Here is a 19,589-nt window from a genome sequence, read left to right as displayed (position 1 = left end):
TGTAAGAGACATTAGTTAGTGATAGATTCCTCACCGCCCCACCCATTCTCCCTGTTCTGCGAACTGATTTCTAGGGATAAGGTCATCCCTTTCAGGGCCCTAGTTTCAATGCACCAGTGGTCAGCATCTTGAATGGCTCTGTGTTCCTGGTGCGGAAAGTCATGTACAGAACTGATGCAACCTTCCGACGCGCAGGAGTACTGCTGACGAAAACTTTCCTGATGCCTAGGGGTAATTTTAAGGTAAGGAATCTATCACTAACTAATGTCTGAAGGTAAGTAACTCGTGCGTTACAGTACTATATCTGCTTACATTGGACTTTATCTGCATGTTCTCACGGAACTCACACCAATTACTAGACTCCATATTCTTAGATGTACCACTTCATCCCATTGTTTGTTGTCTAAGGAAATAAACATGACATGATTGCCTACAGACTTACTCTGTCAATTGTTGTATACTAATTTCTTTATTTCTTTTTGCGTTACCATTTGTGTGCTATGTCGCATGTTTGTTCAACTCATTTCATTGCAATATGTGACATGTATCACTGTCTCATTACTGTTTTTCTATAAAAATCAATAAAAACTTTGAAATAAAAAAAGAAAAATACCATCATTTGAAAAGCTTGTTCATAATAGTGGACACATTTGGAACCCTTACAAAACATAAACGTATAAAACACATACATGTGTAAATAAGTCATATATACATTCTGAATTATAATGTTTTTTGCTTAATATTGTAGGGTCAGATAATATTTTAATTCATAAAGAGAGATGCTGGCTTTGGGTCATTTCACTCTGTAGCGTCCACCATTTCACCACGTTCAGAGAATGTATCCTAAACGATATTACCTGTATACCATGGCAAAGCATTCCCACAATTCTTTTTATGTTGGCCTGCCCTTTTAAATTTACCCATCTCATCATTTGTTTTTCTTATTTTCCTATCAGTAAGTTCGATGTCTTAATAAGCTTAAATAATGGAGAAACTCCAGTCACCAGTGCCATTACAGTCACAGCGACACATTGCGTAAGTAAACAATGCCTTTGGTAAATGATGTAAGAATTTATATTATCATTTTCTGGATTCTGTGCACTCCCACTGTTGACAAAGGAAGGAATTGATGGTCAAAGATATAAAGTGACTGGTTGTGGATCAATTGTTTGGTGAAGTTAGAAGGCTGACATTAGAACCCAAATCAGGACTGTACATCCTTGAATCTGAGATGCAGATAACGGAAGCACCCCCATTGCATGTAGATCCTTCCATCTTTCTGTTTGTAGGCTAAAGAAGCAGGGCAACAGAATGTCTGTCTGAGTTTGTGGTCTTTCCTGTTATGTTATGTTATGTTATAACGTTTTATTGAGCGCGAACAGCTGCCCCAGCAACGAGGCGTCCCGGCGCTAAACTATAACAAAACCAAGAGGGGGAGATGGAACGGAGAGTCAATAAGAAATTAGAATGGGGAGAAAAGGAATGTTTTGATCGATTTGCGGAAGGCGAGCAGATTAGTTATGGAACGAATGTGAGATGGGAGGGAGTTCCAGAGCCTTGCCCCCAGGACTCTGAAAGAGCGACCGCCCATTCTGCTTAGCCTTATACGTGGGGTAACAACCAAGTTTTGACCCAAGGAGCGTAGGGCCCGCTGAGGGGTGTAGGGCTCTAGGAGAGGACGCAAGAGACCAGGACAGTCAGTCTTGAGAATTTTGAAGACCGTAGTGAGGGCTTTAAACTGGACTCGGGCTTCTATGCGTAGCCAATGTAGTTTCTGGATGGTGTTTCTTGCAGAACACCTTCGGGGGAGGCCTACAACTGCCCTGGCGGCAGAGTTTTGAATACGTTGAAGCCGCATCATCTCAGCTTTATTAAGGCCGAGGAAAAGGACATTGGCGTAGTCCAGTCGAGCCAGGATGGTGGATTGGACTATTAGTTGACGCGTATGGCGATCAAAAAAGCCAAGAATAGGATGAAGGTTCCTCAACAGGCCCACACAGGTGGCAGCCAGTTTCTTAGTGTGGGTCTGGAAGGTAAGGGATGCATCCACCCAGACACCAAGGTTTTTTACCACGGTTTTGGGGGGGGGGGGGGTCGGGCCCAATGCGGACGGCCACCAGTGATCAGTCCAGTAGTCAGGGTTTTTGCCCAAAAGCAACACCTCTGTTTTGCCAGCGTTCAGCTGGAGGCAGTTGTGCGACATCCAGCGAGCAACAGCCTCTAGCCCGTTCTTAAATCTCGCCGCTGAGGTCGAGGGACCCTCAGTCAGGGAAATGACGAGCTGGGTGTCGTCGGCGTACGACACTAGTGTCAGGTCCCATTCTTTTGCTATTTCGGCGAGAGGCTGTACATAAAGATTGAATAGGGACGGGCTGAGCGCCGAACCCTGGGGGACGCCTTGCTCTATAGGGTGAGGCTCTGATATAAACGGGGGGGCAGAGACCCGGAAGGACCTGTCAGTTAAAAATGAACGGAACCACTCTAATGCAAGGTCTTTAATACCAATGTCTTCGAGACGTTTTAATAAGATGGAGTGGGAGACCGTATCAAAGGCTGCGCTGAGATCGAGTAAAATCAGCGCAGCACTTTGACCGGCGTCCAAAATGTTCCGTAAGTTTTCAATGGTGGTCAGCAGGGCGGATTCAGTGCTGAATCCTGGTCTAAAACCATTTTGTGAGGGGTCTAGAATTTGGTGTTGCGTCATGTAGTTGGCTAGGACCTTGTTCACATGGGCTTCTGCCAGTTTGGAAACCCATGGGAGCAATGAAATTGGTCTGAAGTTTCCTGGTTGTAATGGGTCTAGGTTAGGTTTTTTTATAATTGGAGAGACCCAGGCCTGCTTCCAACACGTGGGGACCACTGCTGAGGAAAATGATAGATTAAGTAGGATAGTCAACGAAGGAAGGAAGAACTCGAGAGATTCTAGAAATTTGGCGGGTCTCATGGCGTCTGTGGGCGAGCCGGATTTGACTTTGGCGCACAGTTTGGCGAGTTCGTCAGAAGTTAAGCTGGGGATAAGAGACAGACTGGGACTGTCTGACGAGGGCTCACGTGGTTTGGAGGTATCCGAAAGGATCTGAGGGAAGGAGGTGTAGATTTTCTTTACCTTTTCCGTAAAGAAGGTGGCAAGTTCCTCGCATTGTTGTGCGGAGGTTATGCCCGAGGTAGGAGTAGGACTGTCTTTAAGTTTTTGAACAAGTTCAAAGATAGTTTTTGAAGGGTTCTTACTGGAGCTAATTGTTTCCGCATAGAAGGAAGCACGGGTGGTGCGCACCGCCTTGTGATATAACCTCAATTTTAGCAGGTAGGCAGCTTTATCGGTGTCCTTGTAATCTCTCCTCCACTGGCGTTCAGCCCTTTTGCAGTCTTTCCGCATGGTTAGAAGATTTTCGTTATACCATGGGTTAGATGGCGTATTGCGGGTTTTAGTCCATTTTGCTGGTATTAGGGAGTCTAGTCCTAAGTTAATCCAATGTTGAAAGACCGCGTATGCGGAGTTAATATCTCCGTCTGAGAGGTTAAGGTGGAGGTTACCTAGTTTGCTGGTAAGGTCGCTAGGAGCCAGTTTATGCCACGGCCTCTTATATCGGGAACTGGAAGTGTTTTTCGCAATCGAGTCTCTGGTCTTCAGGGTGAATTTGATAAGGGAATGGTCAGTCCACCCCATGGGTTTAGGGGGGGCAGCCGAGGCATCTGGAAGATTGGAAAACACAGGGTCCAGTAAATGCCCGGCCGAATGAGTGGGAGTTAGAATGAGTGGGTTTAGCTGAAGGGCCGTGAGGTCCGCCTGAAAGTTCTTAATGGTATGGTCAATCAGGGAGTCGAAATGTAAATTAAGGTCTCCCAGGATGGTAAAATTGGGAGAGGATATCACTAAAGTGTGAGCGACATCTAGGAGTTCCTCGATGAACCTGGCAGTGGGGCCAGGGGGCCGGTAGATGTATAATCCGGAGAGGGTGAACTGGGGATTGGTGGAGATTTTAAATCTTGCACTTTCACAGCCCCAAATGGCTTCCTTTTCAAAAGTGCAGTTGTAAGACGATTTGTAGACAACAGCTATCCCCCCCCCCCCCCCCTGGAATCTCTATTAATGGTTTTTATGGAGAAACCCTCGGGCAGCGAGAGATTTAGGATGCTGTTTTGGTCATCGTGGAGCCAGGTTTCACAGATAAACATAATGTCAGGATGTTCCTCTGTTATGAGAGTGAACACCTCGGCGTTGGTGTTTCACAAGAGATCTGACATTAAATTGGAGAATGGAAAGAGAGTGTTGCTTATAAGCAGTGGTATTGTGGCTAAATAGCCCGGGTAAGGGTGTCTGAAAACAACATGACTTACAGTACAGACCTGTTTGTCCTAGGCAGCCTTCAAGTTTGTTGCATCTTGAGTCTGGTTTAAGTGCAAGGAGGGATTTTCTATCGTACTGGAGTTTAGATGATGCAGGTTGAGCAGGGGGACTGGCGAGAGGCGATGGTCTGGCGATGACGGGCGCAGACGGGCTTGCCTTAGGCGCGCCTTCGGCGCGCAAACGGCGCTCCCGCTGCGCTCGTCCGCTGCGCTTGCGTGGGAAACACATTTTAGGGGAGAGGAGAGGTGGGCGTGGCCTATCAGGTGGGCGTGGCCTCGCGGCTGGCGATGGCGGCAGAAGTCAACAAACACCACAAAACAGCGCTAAAATCCGCTGAAAGTGGAATGCTTTAGTGGCAGGCAGCCCAGCACAGAGCTCAGGGCAGGAAACAAAGTTTTAAAATGTGGTGAAGAACACTTGGTAGTCACAGGAAGTTTAAGTAGTTTATTACAAGGAAGGAGAGCGGGAGCTTGTCCACCTCCCATCACACTTTCTCTCCAACTGACGCTACCTATTGGTTCTCTCAACGTTCTACTGTCCCCAACATTCCATCACAGACAAGTGATGTCACAGTCAAGATGGTTTCCAGAACCTTCTTGACTCTGCTGTAGATACCACTCATCTTCCCATTATACAGATGTTATAATAATGGTAATATAAAGTGAGGTCCTATTTACAATAATAGAATAGATGCAAAAGAATAATCTGAGCAATAATGTAACAAGAAGCGTGTCCTGCGTGAGAACATGCGCAAATAAGTAATAAATAGTAGAACAAGAATAAATAAATAAATAAATGTTGTCCTAATAAATATTAAAGGTAGAGTACATGTTGAGCAACGTGAGGTATTACATAACAAATTAGTCGTACTTCTTAAGTAACATGACTGGTCTACCACGAAGGGTAGGTCCTTGGGGACCATTTGAAACTTACACCTACTCATCACGCGCTCTCATGCAATCACCAACTTCATTCATACCATCAAGCTCACCTTGTGTTGTGTCACAACAACTAGACCTCTCCTTCTGTCCTTCATTATCACCAGAAGTACAGTTTAGTGCTTCTACCTAGGTCCATAGCCAATCCTTATACTCTCTTTCAGAATAGTCATTGTCTTTCCACCACAGAACTTTGTTACATGTGACCATTTTAAGTGCCAGATTTTTTTATCACTCAAAAGTGCAGAGCGTGAATACATTTCATTAACCTGGAGGGGATCAGAGAACTTGCTATTCCCTTTCTCGCGGTTAGTACCAAGCTTCACCCTGACCCAATCCCTCACTGTCAACTTTGCTACTTTCACACCATGTTTCTTGTTAAAGTATTCTTTGTAGGTTTTCTAAGCTCTCAGGAGATTCCCCTTAACCACAGAAGGAGACAATCTGCTTTGAAGTTTAAAGTCCATCCAAGCTGTGTTGTCCCTAGTGAAGGGCTCCCTCCCTTTCAAAATCCTGAAGGATTGTAGTGTAGTGGTTATGCAGTAAGCCCACACTGTTTTAGCAATCTCTTTATCCCAGTTCCTCTGAGCATTGATTGCAGCTTGAATGGAGCCCATAATCACGCGGTTTAGCATTCTATGGCTCCGTTGCCAGCGGGGTGGTAAATAGGAGTGTGCTTTGCTTTGATACCATTCCTGGTCATGATTGCCCTCCATTTGTCAGAGACATATTGAGGACCATTAACACACATAATGGTTCTGGGAATGCCTTCTCTTAAAAAGGTGTTGGTTAAAAAGGCAATAAGGGAAGATCAAACTACTTTTTCATATTCCTCAAATTCCAGCCATTTGGAATACTTATCCAATAAAACAATGATGTATTTAGGAATGCCCCATGAGTCCAGAATTGGACCCAAAATATCTGCTGAGAGTTCTTCCCAGGGATTCTCGGGACATTTGTATTCCCCAAAAGGAGGTCCAAGGCTTATCAGCCTTGGACCTCAATGACTTTTCAGCACTCGCACAATATGCACACATTCTTAAATTTTTCTCGATATCGTTGTCGATCCCAGGCCACCAATAGGATGCCTTCACCCTTCTCTTGGACTTCACGATACACAAATGTCCTTCATGCGAATTGCTCGGTAGCGACCTCTAATACTTTCAAGGGGAATCACTCTATCACCCCCTAAGAAGAAACCCTTCATCATTGATGGACAATTCGCTTCTCACTTCCCAAAATTGTTTTTGCTCAGTCGGTACTTTGTCCTTATCTGGCCCTCCGTGCATTACATAATGCTTTAACTCTATCAAGACACTGTCAGATTCGTACGCTGTTTTCCATTCAGCAGCACTTATTACATCTTCCATCTCTTCTGTAAATGCGCCACTGTGTTCTTACCATTTATTTTGACAATACTCATCCAGAGGCAGGGGAAAACGGGTTAAGTAATCTACTACCTTGTTCCTATTGCCAGGTAAGTAATGAACATCATATACATAGTCTAACAATCTAAGAGACATTTTTGCATTGCGAGAGGTCTCTGCGACATAGAGGTCAAAACTTTGAACAAGAGTTTCTGGTCCTTGCTAAGGAAGAATCTTGAGCCCTACAGGTACTGCCTGAATTTTTCAGTTGACCATACTGTGGTTAACATTTCTTTTTCAATTACTGAGAATTTTTCCTCAGAGGGAGTGAGCAAATGGAAAGCGCATGCTATGGTGGTTTCTAAACCATCACAAGACACTTGGATCAAGACAGCACCCAACCCTTTACCTCTGGCATCTGTAGTGACTACACTAGGCGCTGTGATGTCAAATCCTTGTAGGTGTATGGCATTGCAAATGTCCAATGTAATACTCTCAAACTCCTAGTTAACTAATGAGTCCCAAATAAAAGTTTTTTATCTTTCAAAAGTTAACGTAACCCATGAGTCTTGGTTGCAAAATTCTTTAAGAATTTACTATAAAATTCTGCTAGACCCAGGAATGATCTGACCTCTTCTTTGGTCTTGAAGGTAGGTGCTGAACTGATTGCTTTATTTATGTCCTTCTTGGGTGAGATGCCCTTCCTGCCCACCTCATGACCCAAATAAGTTACAGATCGTAGAGCGAATTTACACTTTCTAAAGTCAGCAGTAAGGCCATTTTCAGCTAGTCTTCTCAAAACCTGTCTCCATTTTGAATCATGCTCTTCTTTATCCTTGCCCATGATTAGTATGTCGTCTTGAAAGTATGTGACACCTTTCAAGTTGTTAAATAGCTCGCGCATCAGCCGCTGAAAAGCAGCAGCAGCTAAGGCCAAGCCGAATGGCATGCGCACAAATCTGTAATACCGAAGGGTGTGATAAATGACGTTAACTTCTCACATGACATATGTAGGGACATTTTGGGTAAAGCTGCTGTGAGGTTGATATTTACAACAAGGGGTGGTGAGGGACAGAGTCTCTGAATTAAGCAGAATACTCTCACCCAGTCAAGAGATCAGGGCTAGATCCAACACCGTTTTTTAGCTCACTGCACCATCCCAGTTTCAGAACCTGGCTGTATGCAAATTAGTCTGTTCCTGTCCCAGTGCATGATGGGAACAGGGCAAACCAAACTACAAAAGCCAATTCTTACACTGGGAAGGAAACAAGCTTCCGGGGACCGGTTTCTGGCATTACAGCCGTCTTCGGCCCGGCTTGCTTGAATCCTGATGGTGCAATGAGCAAGGGACTCATGTCTGAGTATACCCTTCCACGCTTAGGGTGGACAAACATATTTACAACAAGGGGTGGTGAGGGATAGAGTCTCTGAATTAAGCAGAATACTCTCACCCAGTCAAGAGATCAGGGCTAGATCCAACACCGTTTTTTAGCTCACTGCACCATCCCAGTTTCAGAACCTGGCTGTATGCAAATTAGTCTGTTCCTGTCCCAGTGCATGATGGGAACAGGGCAAACCAAACTACAAAAGCCAATTCTTACACTGGGAAGGAAACAAGCTTCCGGGGACCGGTTTCTGGCATTACAGCCGTCTTCGGCCCGGCTTGCTTGAATCCTGATGGTGCAATGAGCAAGGGACTCATGTCTGAGTATACCCTTCCACGCTTAGGGTGGACAAAAATATTTACAACAAGGGGTGGTGAGGGACAGAGTCTCTGAATTAAGCAGAATACTCTCACCCAGTCAAGAGATCAGGGCTAGATCCAACACCGTTTTTTAGCTCACTGCACCATCCCAGTTTCAGAACCTGGCTGTATGCAAATTAGTCTGTTCCTGTCCCAGTGCATGATGGGAACAGGGCAAACCAAACTACAAAAGCCAATTCTTACACTGGGAAGGAAACAAGCTTCCGGGGACCGGTTTCTGGCATTACAGCCGTCTTCGGCCCGGCTTGCTTGAATCCTGATGGTGCAATGAGCAAGGGACTCATGTCTGAGTATACCCTTCCACGCTTAGGGTGGACAAAAATATTTGAAAAGCAGCAGCAGCTAAGGCCAAGCCGAATGGCATGCGCACAAATCTGTAATACCGAAGGGTGTGATAAATGACGTTAACTTCTTACATGACATATGTAGGGACATTTTGGGTAAAGCTGCTGTGAGGTTGATGGCGGAGAACCATTGAACCCCTTTGATTTCCTTCAGCAGTTCATTGATCTTAGGAAGTAGGAACATATCTATTACAGTGTTCTTGTGAAGCTCCCTGAGAACTATGCATATACAAATTTGACCCTTCTGTTTTCGCGCGACGATGAAGGGGGCAAGCCATTCCGCGCTCTCAATTGGTTCAATAATGCCATTCTTCTCAAGATTGTCCAATTCACTTTGCACAGCTGCTCTCATCTTTAGTGGGATACTGCATACTTTGCGGCTAACTGGAGTTGAACCTTCCTTAAGAACAATTTTGTGAGAGAACCCAGACAATTTACCTATAGTTTCAGAGAACACCTCAGGGAATTCTACCCTCAGTTCTTCCTCCATGGATACTACTGGATCGCCCATCTTTAAGACCTGATCTTTGTAATTGGGGTTAAGGGTATTGCCTAAAGCTCCTTGGTCCCACCAGCCTAAAACTGAGGATCCTTTATGTGCCACTTACAGTTTCACTAGGGTTTGTCTGCCTTTAAACTCGAAATTGAGGCATCTGTACCCTAACATGAGAATTTTATGGCCAGTAAATATCACGGGATGTACATCCGTTGGGATCAATTGGTCCCCGAAAACTGTTGAAAATTCCTTCTCCCAGACATCTTGTTGCACGATAGTGTATGGTGAACCTGAAACTGAATCAGCTATTATATCAAAGCTTATGCCACATGTTTTCATGTGACAAGATGGCTTCCTTTTTCCAATAACATCAACTCCTAAAATAGTCTCATCAATACACAGAATGCAATCATCGTTCTCAGAATCATCATCACGCTTCCCATCAGTATTTTGTTCATTCAAAAGACACTTGACAGTAGCATTTTTAGACTTTTTCCTGCACACCTTGGCAAAATGTCGCATTATACCACAATATGTACACTTAGATCTCATTGCAGGACAATTGTTGTCCCTAGCCATGTGCCCTTGGTTGCCACATCTGAAACTGGGATGTCATCAGTGATGTCACTGACCATGTCATGAATGATCTAATATGTGACATCATCAGCAGTGGATTGCGGGTGCGCGAAATATAGTTAGTACAACTAACTATATAGGAGCAATTTCATTGGTTTTGTATGAGTAAACTGTCCATCTAACTATAACACCACTAAAACTTATAGTTTTTTGAGTGAATTTCAAAGGTTTTTTAAAAACTAATTCCTAACTATATAACTCCTGAAACCTATGTTTTTTTCAGTGAATTTCAAAGGTTTTTTAAATGCTAATTCCTAACTATATAAGGCCTGAAAGCTATGTTTTTTTCAGGGAATTTCAAAGGTTTCTTAAATGCTCATTCCTAACTATATAAGGCCTGAAACCTATGGTTTTTTCAGTGTTTTTTAAAAGAAAATTGATTGGTTATCTGGCTTATTAAGTGTATCTTAGTGAATACATATATTAGCGAGTAATGTTTAAATATTTAAATATATGCATGAGTGATGTAATATGTGACGTCATCAGCAGTGCATTGCAGACGTGCAAGTTATAGTGATTCCAACTAACTATAACGTGGGAATTTCAATGGTTTTATGCGAGTAAAATTTCCAGCTAACTATAACTGGTGTGAAACCTATGGTTTTTTCAGTGAATTTCAAAGGTTTTTTAAATGCTAATTCCTAACTATAACTGGTGTGTAACCTATGGTTTTTTCAGTGAATATATATATATATATATATATATATATATATATATAAAATTTCTATGGCAAAATGAAACCCCTCATTTTGATCCTTTTCAAATAAATGTATTAAGTGTTACCACTTTATTCCAATCAAGATGACTTCAGGTGTGCCATACTTTTGTCATAAGTAAGACTGTTAGCGTTCTAGTTGTTCTTTAGAACACTCTGGGACATTCTGTCATTGGGCTATAGTTGGGCTACATCTGGCTGATATTTGGGCTACATTTGGGCTCTTTTGTCTCTGGTGGCCATCTTGGGAGACTGCATATCAGAATTTGTTTAATGAAATATAAGAGGATTTGAGAAGTCACTCAAAATGTGCTCTAATTTTTCTTTCTTCAGCACTAATCATAATTTCTATGGCAAAATGAACCCCCTCATTTTGTTCCTTTGCAAATTAAATGTTTTAAGTGTTAACACTTTATTCCAATCAAGATGACTTCAGGTGTGCCATACTTTTGTCATAAGTAAGACTGTTAGCGCTCTAGTTGTTCTTTAGAACACTCTGGGACATTCTGTCATTGGGCTATAGTTGGGCTACATCTGGCTGATATTTGGGCTACATTTGTTTTTTGTTGTCTCTGGTGGCCATCTTTGGGCTACATTGGGCTACATTGGGCTACATTTGGGCTCTAACATATATATAGCCCAATGTAGCCCAATATATATTTTTTCAAAGTTAATTTTCGTAAAAACCACTGGAGCACATATCTTGAGACATAGCAAAGGCACATCGGGCTACCAGTCCCTACAATTTTGCCAAGTTTGGTGGAAAACCATTCAGCCGTTCGGGCTAAAAGTGAGTCCAACCGCCCTATGGAAATTAACATGGGGAAAACATGTTTTGGGACCCCCCTTTTATCTCGGCCCCCGCTTGTCGAATCCCCCCCAAACTTTCAGGGAAGGAGCGGAACGCCGCGAGGCAAAGTTAAGGAAAATTTCAGGAAGATTCCTCAACCGGCGCCAAAGTTATTCCCAATAGAATGTTGCGATTTCCCTATGGAAAACAATCCTAACTATATATATATATATATATATATATATATATATATATATATATATATATATAAAACCTACTGTCGGTCGCAAGAAGGTAGTTATAGTCAGGACCTATTTTCCATTAGAAAAGCGTTTTTTGATCTACCAATACCTTTGGCGCCGGTTGACGAATATTCGCGAAATGTTCAAAACTAATGGGCCGCTATGGTCAGGTTGAATTGTCAAGCGGGGGCCGAAAAAACAGGGGGGTCCCAAAACGCATTTTACCCATGTTAATGTCCATAGGAAAAATTGGAACAGGCTACAGTCCGAACTGCTGAATGAAATTACACCAAATTTGGCGAAAGGGTAGGTCTTGGTTTAGAAAGTGACCTTTTTTTTTTAAAATGGTGTAAATCTGTATGGTTGTTCCTGAGAAATAACAAAAAGAAAACTTTCAATATCTGAGCTCTGAGGAGGGTTCGCAAACCCTCCCAAGCACGAGCTCAATTCTGATTGGCTGCCACTCCAAACCAGAATGTGTTGGCAGCCATCTTGTGACTCTGTAACCGAGTCACAAGAAATCAGTAGACAAAAAGGTGAAAAACAAGAAAAGGGGGCAGGGTAGAAACACCCTGCCCCCCTCTGGTCCCACGGGGACCACAAGGGCCAAAAAAGCAATTTATTTTTGTAAAACGGCCGAAATCACGCTGGACTCCCGAATCAGGACGAGAAAATAAAAAAAGAAGCGCATGCTCCCTTCTACTTAAGCCCCCAGGTGGGCCAGGTCCTGGGAGCAATGTGTCATGAATTTGCGGGGCCTCGCGGGGGCTTCCCGCAGCCCCGGGGACCGCCACCTCCCTGATGCTTAGTTATTAGTGTGCGGGGGCACGCGGCCCCCCACAGCCCCAGGGACCATCACCTTGCTGGGATTCAATAATAAATGCAATGGGGGATCCCAACCCCCCCCACACTGCCCTAGGGACCGCCACCTCTCCGGGGCTTTTATATAATAGGGGCCTCATGGCCCCCCCAAGCCCAGGGGATCACCACCTCCTTAGACTTCCTTGATTAGTGGGGGTGGCCTTGTGGGCCCCCCAAGTCCTGGGGACCACCACCTCCTTGGAGCGTCTGTTATTAGGGGGGCCTCGTTGGCCCCACACTTCCAAGGGACCACCACCTCCCCGGGACTTTGAAATGTAGGGAGGCCCCACAGCCCCTCTCCTGGAGCATGGAGCCCTTGATGGCCAAGGGGACCGCCACCCCCCCCCCCCAGGGCCGGCTCCTGCATTGTCCCAGGGTGCCCACCCCCGGAACATTGCTGTTTGCTATGGCAGGGCGGGAGCACCGCTCCCGCCATGTCATAGCAAACTCTGCTTTGGTTTTTGGAAGCGAGAGCAGGAAATCTGCTCTCGCTTCCAAAAACCAAAGCAGAATTGCTTTTGCACAAAGGGAGCTGCATGTCAGCAGCTCCCCTTGTGCAAAAGCAATGCTGGGTCCCGCCGGAGGCGGGAAGCTGGCGGGATCAGGGGCATTGGGGCTCCCCCCACAGACCCCAACGGAGAGGCCAGGCCCCAGAGGATCGGGTCCCCAGGGCCATATTTGGCCTGAGGAGGGATGAGGTCCTCCTGTGTCCTGAGGACCTCAGGATACAAGTGGACTTCGGCCTCCGAGCAGCAGTGCGCCAGTAGCCACGTTTGCAGACTGGTGTAAAAAGGAGTGTGGCCTCGGACCACCTCTCTGCAATGCAGCTATGTGGTGCTTACTGGAGATACCTGGTGGGCTAGTTGGCCCCCAGGGACCCTCAGGATTCAAGATGATTTAATTCCCCAACCCAGAACGCGTCAGGGGGTGCCTCAGCGGAGTGGTGGAGAAAGGGGGCATGACCTGTGAACACCTGTCAGCAATCCCTAGTTGGATAACCAGCAGCGAAGGGGACTTCAATCCCCATCCAAGAGCACACCAGGGAGCGTGTTTGCACAGTGTTGGGCAAAGGGGGCGTGGCCTGCTATAAGAACTTAGCAAACCTGCTGTGTAGGACTTACTGGAGGTAATAGGAGGGGCAGTTGCCCCCCAGGGATTTCCTTTGGGGGCAAGTACCTTTTTTGTTACCTCCAGTATGTACCACACAGTGGGATTGCAGAGACATCTTCGGAGGCCATGCCACTTTTTCTCCACCACTCTGCAGCCTCCTGGCAGACTACGGGATGGGGGATGAAGTCCAACTTTCAACTGAGGGACTTTGGAGGCCAAGAAGCACTCCTGGTACTTCCTGTAAGTCCTACGCAGCGGAATTCTTGAGCGCTGATCTGATGCCCAACACCCTTTGTCCACCACTCTGCAAACGTGACTACCACTTAAAGAAGCATCTTTCTGCACCTCTGACTTGGAGGTAGTTTTAATCCCCCTACCCTATTATATACTAGGGCCTTACAGAGGAGGTCATGCCAATCACAGGGGTATCCCAACCCATAGTGTATCCTAGTGTATGTAGGTGTTTTGACTGTATTCTAAGTGTCTTTTAGCATATCACTGGCTCCGGACCTAGTTAATCAGTCAGTTACCGCCAGTACCAGTCAGCAAAAGATTGGGGGCACAGGATGACTTTGCAACAAGGCCTCCTTCTGCACCTCAGTTGGTTCATTCTGCATATCTCCTGCTTCTTTATCTACCTTTCTTTGTCTTTCTGGACTTCTGTTGCCTCCTTCTGCATTTCTCTTGCTTCTTTCTGCACCTTTCTTCCTGTGGACATCATTGTACTTATAACCTCTTTGTAAAAATCTTTATTTTGTTTCTTTGAATTTGTGATTTATCTCTTTGGTCTCAGAACAGTTTCTTTTCATTCTGATGAATTCTCCATAAGGTATGTTCCTTTTTAGCCTGTCAGGATGGAAACTCATTCTGTGGAGGACACTATTGGTCGCTGTGCTTTTTTGGAACACTATTGTTTCTATTTTGCCAGATTTGACATACACTTTTGTATCCAAAAATACTATTTCAGTTGCACTGATGTTGTAAGTGAAATTTAGTCCCACTTCGTTATTGTTTAGTATGTCAAAAAAACATCAAAATCTCTGTTTCTGTCCTGTTCCAGAGCAGAAAAAGGTTGTCTATGAATTGTAGCCAAAGTGCCACCTTGGCTACTTGATGATCATTTTCCTCTCCCCCCAAGCTATTGTTTTTTCCCGCCAACCCATTACAAGGTTGGCATAGCTTGGAGAGAAGGAAACTCCCATGGCGGTCCCGCAGCTTTGGGAGTACATGGTTTTATTGAACAGGAATACATTGTACCTCAGGCATAGCTCTATAATTTCGGCGATCATCTGAGAATGTTGCAGTTCCTCTATGGGCTTCTGTTTGAGAAGGTACTTGATCGCCTTTATGCCCACGTTGTGATTCATTGACGTATATAGTGATACTACGTCAATAGTTACTAAAACTTTTGCCATTTCGTGTCCATGAGGGTTCTCAATAAGTCCCCAGTATCTTTAATATAAGAGGATAAAGTGGGTACTATTGGTGCCAGGAAGTGGTCCACATATGTGGAAATATTTTCATATAGTGATCCACAGCTGGAAATAATGGGTCTTGTTAAGATTTTATGTACCTTTGGGAGGAAGTAAATAGTCTGTATTACTGGAGTATCATTTCTCAAGAACTGAACCTCCTAATCACTCAGCAATCCCTTTTCAGGCCAATTTTTTTAACTTGGTGTTTAATTCCAACACTAGGTCATTGATAGGATTTTTATTAAATTTTGCATAGTTGGTTGTGTTATTTAGTTGTTGCATGCCTTCCAAGATTTATTCTTCTTTGTCAAGGATCACTATATTTCTTCCCCTTGTCCGCAGGTTTGAGCTCTATCAAGGTGTTGTTCATGAGTGACTCTAATGCTTGACGTTCTTGTTTGCTCAGATTTTCTTTGTAATATCCATGTTTTACATTTTCCATCTTCTCCAATTCTTCTCCAATTCTGCTGTTACCAAATCATGGAAGGTATCTATCCGTTTTCCCGAATGTTATGCGGGACCCAATTTGGATTTGTTTTTAAACTTAGTGTTGATATGTTTGTCAGTTCTGATGATCATCTCTTTCAGAATTTGTGAGTCTGAGATGGTATCCTCATTTATGTAATTGGCTAGGCCATATGCTGTTCTCAGGTTTGCTACTTCTGAGTCTTGTTTGGTGAAAAACTTTGTCAGAGTTAATTTCCGGATGTATTTATAAAGATCTATTTTCGTCTCAACAAAGTCAAAATGTTTTTCTGGGCAAAATGTAAGGCCTTTGTTTAGGAGGCTTTGTTCTGCCTTAGTTAGGACATGTTTTCACAAATGTATAATTAGATTGGGTTCTTTTTTTACTACCTCTTCTATTTCTTTGTCACTGAATTGCGTAGGTGCTAGCCTTCTGTTTTTTCCGGAGCCTCTTCTGGTTTTTCGTTGCTGGCTCTTGTTGCCTTCTGGCCTCTCCCCCTTCCTCTTCCACTTCCGGATCCACGTCCTCTTCCCCTTCCTCTTGGTGTCTTTTGGTCTAAATACAGCAATTTCATTTTGTCTAAAAAAAGAAGTACAGTGAGTGGTGATATATATATATATTACCTACTGGCGGTTTCCATAGGAAATGCGTTTTTTGACTTCCCTATATCGTTTGACAAATCGTCACAAACTTTTCCCCCAAAAGTGCCCCAGGGAATCTTATGAATGGAACCTTTTGGGGCAATCTGTGAAGTGGGGCAGAGAAAAGGGGGTGTCAAAATAAGTGTGTTTCCCTTGTTAATTCCCATAGGACCTTTAGTCGAACCTGCAGTCCGAAGCTCTGGACAGAGCTACACCAAATTTGGCAGAAAGGAAGATTTGGTACCACAGACTGGTTTTAGGACTTGGGGCAGGGAAAACTTTACCATGAATATGCCCTTAACATTCATGCTTGATCAACGAAATTTGTTGTAACGGTATGTGTAGTTAAGGCATATTCGCAGTAAAGGTTATGCATGGCAATACATTGTAACGCATGCATGGGAAAGGCACGCTTTACAACGGAATGCATTGTAGCGTCATACAACCAATCATAGCTGTTTGCTTACGCTTACAGATACTAGAGAATGAGACCACAATAGCTTGATCAGAGGCATGCGTATTCAGACAGACATCATATTCCTGGCTGCACACTTGTATCAAGTTCCTCAAGAGGTCCTCCAGGATAATCTTACCTCAGCTAATTTGTCTTCCTTGTTCCTTTGTTATAAGAGGATCTTTATTTGTGTTGGGCGCCTTGGCCGTAAAAATCATGCCAACCAAAGTCGGCCATGATTGGGTTATGGTCACTAAAAATGCTCCACATTGTTATAAACCCCACCACAAATGGAATCAGGCATGCAGACGCATAACTATAGTCAATAGTTGAATTGTAGCTTCTAACCTTAAAAGTTGGTACTGACATAGGGAAGTCATGCTCTTCTTTAGTTAAAAGATGAATAATATTAAATTCGGATACCATAAGATCAAAAATATCTTTTTGACATGTGTGGCTAAAATGAACCTGCTCGGATACCATGCACTGGCCTTGTTCCTTCCTGTTATTAATACCTGTAAAGCATGGGTGTAGAATAATCTAGATGACTGTGACTACATAACATTTGTGAACTATTTCGAGAACCAAAGTAAAACTGATTCCAGGAAAAATCTTCGGTCTTCTTCCTTTTTGCTTAAACGTTGTTAAATAAGTTTTTGTATAGTTAAAATACAGATGTTTTCTGACGTCCTATTGATGTGATGATCTCATTACATTGATCTACATATGGCATTGAACATTTGATAAAATTGTAGCCTTTGGGCAGGAACGCGCGCGTAGTATCTGGAACACTGGTTCTGGTTTCCACTGGTGTAGATTAAAGTCTCCCACCAGCATGATTATAGGTGAAAAAGACCACTCTAGCAGTATTTTTCCTCTGAATATTCTTAGCTCAGCTTCCAGTGCTACATCTGAGGAGGGGGCGTTATAAATATTAATAAACAGGACCCTGGTTTTATGCGGGAGGGATAGTAAAGCACCCAAAATAATTCCAGAGTCAAAAGCCACCTGCTCCATGACGCACTCTAGTCTTAAGCGTATTGATGTTGCCAGGCACCCTTTACCACTACCATGCGGGGAAGCCACAACGTTAGCCCAAATGGCGGTGAAGCCATCCATAAAAAAAATACCCTCTACGTCCCAGGTCTCATTGAAAATACACTATTCCATATAATTTACAGGAACCCAGCCCCTGCCCATTTGCTAATAATGATCTTAACCCAGCAATGTTCCAACTAAGTACACTCAAGTAATTATTAGATATGTTCAAAAGTGCTTCATCCCCGTTCTGCACCTCTTTTGTGCTGCCTTCGCTTGTGCTTGTCTCTTCCCCAGGGGCAGCCTGAGAGGGCAATTGGCCCAGCTAACATGACCCCTATCCTTCACTGTAGGTGCTGCTAATGTACCCCATCTTTGTAAATGAAAAACCTAGGCAGGGCCCAAATGGCTTGATGGTCAGGCTTATAGAAATAACTCAATTAGCTTGGACTGGGACACCAAAATGACCACTGAAGTCATAGTGTTGCCGAAAAATGCACATGCTCGGTCTAAGCATGTAGTTCCAGATCCATATTATCCTTGGCAAGCCAAAGACCAGAAGACCATGTCTAACACTTTTTCGGCACCCAATAGGATCACTCCTGCCTTAATACCTATTCCTTCAACTATATCAAAGTTAGCAGAGCTAGAGCACTGAGGTGGTCTTTTCATTTATCCTGTGATTAATCTTTTTAGTTGCCTGAGAGGTAAAGGGGAGTTACTATCAATCAAACAATTCAATTTACAGTGTAGCCCATTTGGCCACACATAAAGGAGCAGGAATCAGTGAGTAGATTTATATGGGTTTATCCCAAGTTCAAAGACAAATTGTTATAAATGAATTTCAAGAACATATTGTAAAGATACAGAATCACTACAGGTAAACTGAAACTTCGAATTAAATTAAGTCTTAGTAGCATAAGGCATACAAGAAATTTAGTTGCAGCAATACAGAGGATAAGAAATAGGATTTGAAGATCAGTCTAGAGGTTCTGAATAAATCTAGAGCACCTAAACGTATACTAAACTAAAGTTGGGAAAACTAGGGAAATCTGGTTAAATCAGGTGAAACAGGAAGGTGTCCGCATAGCAGAGCTATCAGCATAAGTTCTCCAAATCAGGACAATGTATAGCATAAAGACACACAATGGAAATATGAGCAGAGAGGTCTGTACATCTCTGAGTCCAAAGGGTATCTGCTCTAAAGACTAACAGGGAAAACACCAATTAAACCCACAGAACATTCAAGAATTCCATGCCATTGTCTCCAGACATCAACAAACCCATACTGCCTCATAGCGTCCAATAGGAAGGATCTAGCCTTAGACAAAACCAAAGATCGATTATTAGGAGACTTGTCCAAGACGGGGTCCAACACGATGTTAAAATCGCCGGCTAGTATTATATGGCCCGAAACGGAAAGTAACTGCGAAAAAACAGTTTCCAGACAAGAAGGGTCATCCTGATTCGGGCCATAATAGCCCACGATTGTAACTGAAAACCCAACCATGAGAACTGACCCCATGGCCCATCTACCAGAAGAATCTACAGCCTGCGAAACTAGCTTAGCTTTAGCTCCTTTTTTAAAAATAATCGCCACCCCCCTAGTATGAGATGTTTGAGTGGTAGAGACCACAAAGTCGATCCATCTATTCTTCTTGGTAAGTGCAATCAATTCACTATGAGTTAAATGGGTCTCCTGCAACACCACGACCTGCACATCCAAGTCCTTCAGATATTGTAAGATTGTGTTGACTCGGGGCTTGGTGCGGAGGCCGTTGACGTTCCAGGAGAGGAACCCAACACTACTCATCTCTCATCCAGTAAACCAAGACGACTAAAAATACTATACCGAAAAAAGTTTTTTATGATCAGGTTCATGACTTCCTTACAACAATTATGT

At 43.7% G+C, this 19,589-nt stretch overlaps 1 protein-coding gene and 1 long non-coding RNA gene across 2 annotated transcripts in view; one reads left to right on the top strand and one right to left on the bottom strand.

Moving 5' to 3' along the window:
- The window catches only part of ANTXR2 (ANTXR cell adhesion molecule 2), a 552,370-nt gene that overhangs the window by 346,014 nt on the left and 186,767 nt on the right, over positions 1 to 19,589 (top strand). Inside the window, exon 11 of the mRNA XM_078660866.1 lies at positions 957 to 1,035. Within this exon, the coding sequence (XP_078516992.1) occupies positions 957 to 1,035 (79 nt within the window). The remainder of the gene's footprint in view (positions 1 to 956; positions 1,036 to 19,589) is intronic.
- LOC144781839 (uncharacterized) overlaps positions 1 to 19,589 on the bottom strand; it is a 144,545-nt gene that overhangs the window by 8,691 nt on the left and 116,265 nt on the right. The gene's annotated exons all lie outside the window — the stretch shown is intronic.

This window comes from Lissotriton helveticus, chromosome 9, assembly GCF_964261635.1.
Source record: "Lissotriton helveticus chromosome 9, aLisHel1.1, whole genome shotgun sequence".
In the NCBI taxonomy this organism is placed as follows: Eukaryota; Metazoa; Chordata; class Amphibia; order Caudata; family Salamandridae; genus Lissotriton; species Lissotriton helveticus.
The sequence above is the reverse complement of the archived record's forward strand: the minus strand, read 5'-3'. Positions and strand labels throughout refer to the sequence as shown.